Raw genomic sequence first — 6723 nt, forward strand, 5'->3', positions numbered from 1 at the left:
CAGTGGCAGTGAGCCATATAAAGGGGTGCAGAGAAGGGTCTCCACACCCAGAGTATGAATAAGGAGCTAGACATGACTGTAACTAACTTACGCATTCATTCTAACAAAAATCCAATCCCTCGTAAAGGTAAAGGTACATAGAATGAAGGGGATTCTGACCAAGAACCTTGAGGGAGGTTTAGAAAGAGGCAACACTTATATTGAGCCTGACAAATGCCAAAAGAAGACAAGAAATCCAACCAGAGGCAGAGAGCATCACATGAATAGAGGCATAGATATGTGAAAATACATAGCTTGCGTGGAGAACCACAGATGGCCCTGTGCTGTTGAGGCAGAAGGAATGGAGGTGGAGGGTTAGGAGAGGAAGAACCCTCAGGAACCCCTCAGGCGGTCCACTGACCTAGCTCTTCTCGGGTTCCAGGGTGGGGTTTCTCTGAGGACTCCCTCAGGATCAAGGCCTGCGTGCAACCCTTCATTTCTTCCTTCCTGCAGTCTTCTCTCCAGCTTAACCCTTGCATCCATTTTTTTTTCCTAACCTCTGAGGATAAAAAAGCTCTGTTTTCAAAAATTTTCCAATAAATGTTGCTGGCCTGGCATTTACTAACCTGCCACCTGTTGTAAAATATATGGAAGATGGAGCCGGGCTTGGTGGCTCAGCCTGTAATCCCGTACTTTGGGAGGCTAAGGTGAGTGGATTGCCTGAGCCCGCGGGTTCGAGACCCGCCCGGGCAACTTGGTGACACCTCATCTCTACAATAAATCAAAAAATCAGCCGGGCGTGGTAGCGCGTGCCTGTAATTCCGGCTACTCGGAAGGCTGAGGCGGAAGGATCGCTGGAGCCCAGCAGGTCGAGACTGTGGTGGCTGGGAGCGGCCACTGCACTCTAGTCTGGGCGACAGAGTGAGACTCCAACTCAAAAAAAAGAAAAAAAATATATATATGGAAGATGAAATGGTGCAAGACACTATACAAAGCATTGGCCCCTTAAGGGGAGCCTGACAAAGTGGGAACAGGGCAGGTAGCCTAGCTAGACTCTGAGGATGGAAGTAGGAGAGAGGTGACTACGAAGTAAAAAGATGATGCTTGCTTGGCACCTTGTGGGTGCTCACTCAATATTTGCTGAATACATGAATTGGGAAACAGCTTGATGGTCTCCTGCACTGCAGGATGTCTCTGGGTATGGCTGTCTTTTGTACGAAGACTTCCTACTTGGGAAAGAGGAAGGACGGGGAGAAGAGATGTGTGTATTCTGGTGCTCTGTGCATTTGTGCCAAGGCCAGGTTTCTTCTGGGGTTAGGAATTCCTTGTCTGACAGTTTTCACTTCCAGGGGAGAAGGATACATGCACATGTGAGTAGGTGCATGTATGTGTGTGCGCATGAATGTCATGCACAAAAACAGGGACTCAATGTTTATTTCCCTCTAGTCACGCCTTCTAGTCATGCCAAGACCTGAAGACCTCAGGCCGTAGGTTTCAAAATCATTTCTTTGCCAGAAGATAAATTGGGAAAAAACGATGAAAAGAAAAAAGAAAGTTAAAAACATTCAGGGAGAGCTCAGTTTTCCCTGGTAAACATACACGTTTGGCATTTAGGAGACAAAGAAGATTTGATTCTAATCTCAAAGAGCTTTTAATGTGGGGAGACAAGAGTCAGAGTATTTAATGCATAGGACATAATGCATTATCACAGGACCCAAGGCGTTGCTATTTCAAGTGTGGTCCCACTAGCAGCAGCATCTCCAGGAGTTTGTTAGAAAAGCAAATCCCAGCCAGGCTTGGTGGCTCAGCCTGTAATCCCACATTTTGGGAGGCTGAGGTGAGTGAATTGCCTGAGCCCATGGGTCGGAGACCCGCCTGGGCAACTTGGCGAGACCTCATCTCTACAATAAATCAAAAAAATTAGCCGGGCGTGGTAGCGTGCACCTGTAGTTCCAGCTAATTGGAAAGCTGAGGCGGAAGGATCACTGAAGCCCAGCAGGTCAAGGCTGCAGTGGCCGGGAGCAGCCATTGCACTCCAGTCTGGGTGACAGAATGAGACTCCAACTCAAAAAAAAAAAAAAAGAAAGAAAGAAAGAAAGAAAAGCAAATCCCCCAGTTCCACCCCAGAATGACTGAATGTGAATCTGTCTGAACAAGACCCTAGGTCAGGTATTTCCAACCCGTGACTCATGGGCCACATGCGGCCCAGGACAGCTAGCAATGTGGCCCCACAAAATCTTGTAGCATCATGTGTTTTTTAGCGTTTATTATCTTAGTGACCACCATGCGTAGTTCCATTTTTGAAGTTCACAATCACGCCGTCTTCATGATATCACTTTTTGGCAGCACATACATTCACGAGCAGCTGTTTTCAACTATGAAGAACAAAACTCAGACAAACATTTCTGATGAGCATCTTGAGAACTCACTAAGAATGGCGACCACTTCCATCAAACAAGACATTGATAGATTAGTTTTATAAAAACAAGACCAAATTTCCCACTAGTTTTATATTGTTCTCATTTTTCTAAACTTTATAATAAAAAATAGAAAAATAAAGAAGTCTTATTATGTATATACACTAACTATATTATATAATTTATGTGTGGTCCAAGACAATTCCTCTTTATGTAATGTGGCCCAGGGAAACCAAAAGGTTGGACACCCACCCCAGCCCTAGGTAAATCATATGCATACTTCATGAGAAGGACTGGCCTAGGAGGTGGGAATAAGACCTGGGGATGTTTCTTAGCGGAAGTTCATCCTGAGCTGTGTCTTGAGGATGGGTAGGGTTAGCCAGGTGGTGTTCCAAAAAGAGGGAACAAGATAAGCAAGAGTTCAGTGGCGCCAGGCTCAGTGGCTCAGCCTGTAATCCCAGTGAGGCTGGGATTTGGGAGGCTGAGGTGAGTGGATTGCCTGACCCCGCGGGTTCGAGACCCACCTGGGCAACTTGGTGAGACCTCATCTCTACAGTAAATAAAAAACTAGCCGGGCATGGTAGCGCGCACCTGTAGTTCCAGCTACTTGGAAGGCTGAGGTGGAAGGATCGCCGGAGCCCAGCAGGTCGAGGCTGCAGTGGCCGGGGACTGCCCTCTATTCTGGGTGACAGAGTGGGACTCCAACTCAAAAAAAAAAAGAGTTCAGTGGTGTGAAAAAGCACTGAACTCTTGAGAACCAGTAACCTAAAATTACTAATCAAAAGAGAGAGTATGGGGTTGAGTGCGGTGGCTTACACCTATAATCCCAGCATTTTGGGAGGCCAAGGTGAGAAGATTGCCTGAGCCCAGGAATTCAAGACCAAACTGGGAAAAATGGCGAGGATTCATCTCTACAATAAATCAAAAAATTAGTTGGGTGTGGTGGCTCACACCTGCAGTCCCAGCTACTTGGAAGGCTAAGGCGGAAGGATCTCCTGAGCCCAGCAGGTCGAGGCTAAGGTGGCTGCGATTGTGCTACTGTAATCCAGCCTGTTGACAGAATGAGGCCCCAACTTAAAAAAAAAAAAAAAAATTCTCAAAAGAGACAGCGGGGGAAAGAGGAGAAGAGGGAAATACAGGGAGACCATATAGGCCAAACCATGGCCAGATCCTACTGCATGTATTCTAGGGTAAGGAGCTTTGATTAGTCCTAATCCTTGATAGAGTTGCACGATGGCATGTCCACATTTGCATTGTGATGATTGCAACCCTGAGGAGGCTGAAGTGCAGGGAGATTAATTAGGTAGTCAAGGCAATTTTGGAGAGAGATAATGAGCGTCTGAACTCAGTGGCAGTGGGGAGGAAGTAGAGGGGTCAGGCTTAAGACATTTTAGGAGCTAATAAGCAGATGAAAGATTTAGGAAAGTGTTGAGGGTGGGAGGATGATGATGAACTGAGTCTTAACTGGATGACTCAGTCGCTTTCTTTCTGGCTGGGATTAGCGTGTGGTTTCTCATAATGCCACGAACAGAGATGAAAGAACACAGGAGGAAGAGCAGGTTTGAGGAGGAAAATTACGAGTTCAGTTTTCAACATGTTCAGCTCAGGTGAAAAGAATCCATGTACAGACTTACTATGGATTGACTTGAAGGTGGTGTGAAAGCGATGCGCATTTAGTAGAAACTGTACTCCCTGTTTTGAATTGTGGTCTTTTTCTGGGCTAGCAATAGGCAGTAGGATACTCTCTTGCAAGGCTGGGCAGCAGCTACCGGTCAGCCACATGATCACGACAGTAAACAATTGATACTCTATGGTGACTTGTGCTGTCAGATGTTGCCGCCTGTCTAGAGGTTAATGAAACTGTCCTGAGCATGTTTAAGATAGGCTAGGCTAAGCTATGTTGCTGCACATTTTAGATGTTTTGAATGCATTTTCGACTTGTGATATTTTCAGTTTACAATGCGTTTATTGGGATGTAACCGCAAGTAAGTTGAGGAGCATCTGGATAGAAGAAAAAAAAAAAAGAAAGAAAGAAAAGGGTGGAGATCAGGGTGAAGAATCCATCAGGGTGGAGAAGGAAAGCCATGAGGAGGAAACAATGCCCTGCCCATTTGTGTGTGTGTATGTGGGGGGGGGGGGGGGGTGACAGTAATACACATAGTATATCTGTGAGTTTTTCTTATAGTTGTATTTCCAGAGATTGCCTCTTTGGTACTTAGTTCCAACAACTAGGTGGACTCTGAAGACGAGCAAATAGTTTGATTCATGGTTTCCTATCAGGTAATCAACTCACTGTTGCCACCATTTGCTTGATGAAAAAAAAAATCTGTGGTTCAAGTTGCTTCAATGTTAGAATGACCAGAACATGATCTTTTTCTATATTGTTCCATGGATAAATAACTTTGCCCACTGTCCCCAAAACTATTTCCAAAGTGGCAATGAACAATGCCAAAATGTGTGTGTGTTTGTGAGGGTCATCTTTCAAGTTTTGGATGACTCCTCCTGTCACAGATTTTTCCTCATCTGCTCTTTTATTTGCACCTTAAAATTCAGAACCAGATTATAGCCTGTTTCTATGGTTCTTTATTTTATTTTAAATATGTGGGGTAGGTTCTTTTTTCTAGACTTGACATTGTCTCAAAAAGTACAAGTTACTGAAACACAAGAGAACTTATTCTAGTAGCATTTCTGGTAAGTGTCTTGGAAATAAACACTGGTGATGGTTTTAGGTTCATCATCAAATTAAAATCCCTGAAGTGAGGCTTGAGTGTTGGCACTTACTAAAAGTGCCCTAGGTGATTCCAAAGTAGAGCCACGATCAAGAACCACTGACTTAAGTGGCCAATAGGGGATCCCCCCATATCCCATTCATAACCATATCTTCAAAAAGAATGAAATACAATACTTGGCTAAAGAGAACTTTTTATAAACACTAATCGTTAATACATATTAAATCTTATTTTATGCCAAATATATATTTTACATGATCAAAGTGCTCAAGGAGTTTGGAGACTATAGAAAAATAAATATGCACGTGTATGTGCAAAGTCATCACAAAAAGAAGCCATGTTCATGTTTTGGAAATTCCTTCCTTCCTTCCTCCCTCCCTCTCTCCCTCCCTCCCTCCCTTCCCAGAGTCTCACCCTGTCGCCCAGACTGGAGTGCAGTGGCCGCTCCCGGCCACCGCAGCCTCGACCTGCTGGGCTCCGGCGATCCTTCCGCCTCAGCCTTCCGAGTAGCTGGAACTACAGGCGCGCGCTATCACGCCCAGCGCTAGTTTTTGATTTATTGTTGAGACGCTCTCTCGCCAAGTTGCCCGGGCTGGTCTCGAACCTGCAGGTTACGGCAATCCACGCCTCGGCCTCCCAAAGTGCTGGGATTACAGGCTGAGCTACCGAGCCCGGCCTCCATTTTATTTCTAGGCTCTAAAAAAAATACATAGCGTTTATCAGTTTCCATGTGCAATTTTGTATCTTGCTTTTCAAATTTGTCCGTTATAAAAACTTCCCAGATTTCTGTGCCTCGGTAGCCGAAACCCCATAAATACTTAAAATCGGATCAGTCATCCTAGCCAATAAAAAGCAAAAGGTCGGCATGAGGTTTGACTAGTTTGGGCAGGAGAAAGGTATTGTAACCAGATCGTTAGTTCTTGCCAGGTTCAAACATGGCGGGCTACGCTCGCCCTTGCAGGACACACAACTCTCTTTCTCACAACCCCCGCCCGTCTTTAGCTCGCCTTTCCCCCCCCCCACCTTCCTTCCCCTTCGGTGGCTCCGCACCCGGAGCCAGACAGCCGACCGGCTTCCCGCCCCCATGCGGGGGCCCGCCCCCCAGCCCGCGCCAGCCAATAACAGGGCGCGCTGAGGCGGCTGGCGGCGCCGACCGGCCCCGCCCCTCAGCCTCGCTTTGGCCTGCGGCTCCCGGGCGTGGAGCGTCGCTCTCGGTCGCGCGAACCGATCGTGAGGAGCCGTCGGCCGCAGACGCTCGCCCCCGGCCACCCCTTCGCCCGGCGTCGCGGAGGCCGTCTTCCCCACCACGTCCCCTCAGCCTTCGCCATGGATTTCGAGGACGGTAAGCGCTGCCTCCGGCCGGTCGCCGCGGCGGACGCGAGGCGGGGTGGCCTGGGCTGGGCGTCTGTTTACCGTCTCAAGATGGCCGTGTGGGCTTTGTTCTGCGGCCCGCCCGCTCGCCCGCCAGCCGCGGGCACAGCGCCCGGAAGCGGCCTCTTCGGGGGATCCGCGCGCCCCGAGCTTTCGCCCGCTGCCGGCGGGGACCCGGGAGCCCCCGCCGGCCTCGGTGCCGGGAAGGGGGCGGCCGGAGCGCGGGG

General features: G+C 48.0%; 1 protein-coding gene across 1 annotated transcript in view; it reads left to right on the top strand.

Annotated features, from left to right (window-relative positions):
- The first annotated feature begins 6396 nt into the window (after positions 1–6396).
- The window catches only part of ZNF326 (zinc finger protein 326), a 33414-nt gene continuing 33087 nt past the window's right edge, over positions 6397–6723 (top strand). The window contains exon 1 of the mRNA XM_008074183.2: positions 6397–6467. Within this exon, the coding sequence (XP_008072374.1) occupies positions 6452–6467 (16 nt within the window). The 5' untranslated portion in view covers positions 6397–6451. The remainder of the gene's footprint in view (positions 6468–6723) is intronic.

This window comes from Carlito syrichta, unplaced genomic scaffold (genome assembly GCF_000164805.1).
Source record: "Carlito syrichta isolate Samal-C Ts95f unplaced genomic scaffold, Tarsius_syrichta-2.0.1 Scaffold316362, whole genome shotgun sequence".
Taxonomy (NCBI): domain Eukaryota; kingdom Metazoa; phylum Chordata; class Mammalia; order Primates; family Tarsiidae; genus Carlito; species Carlito syrichta.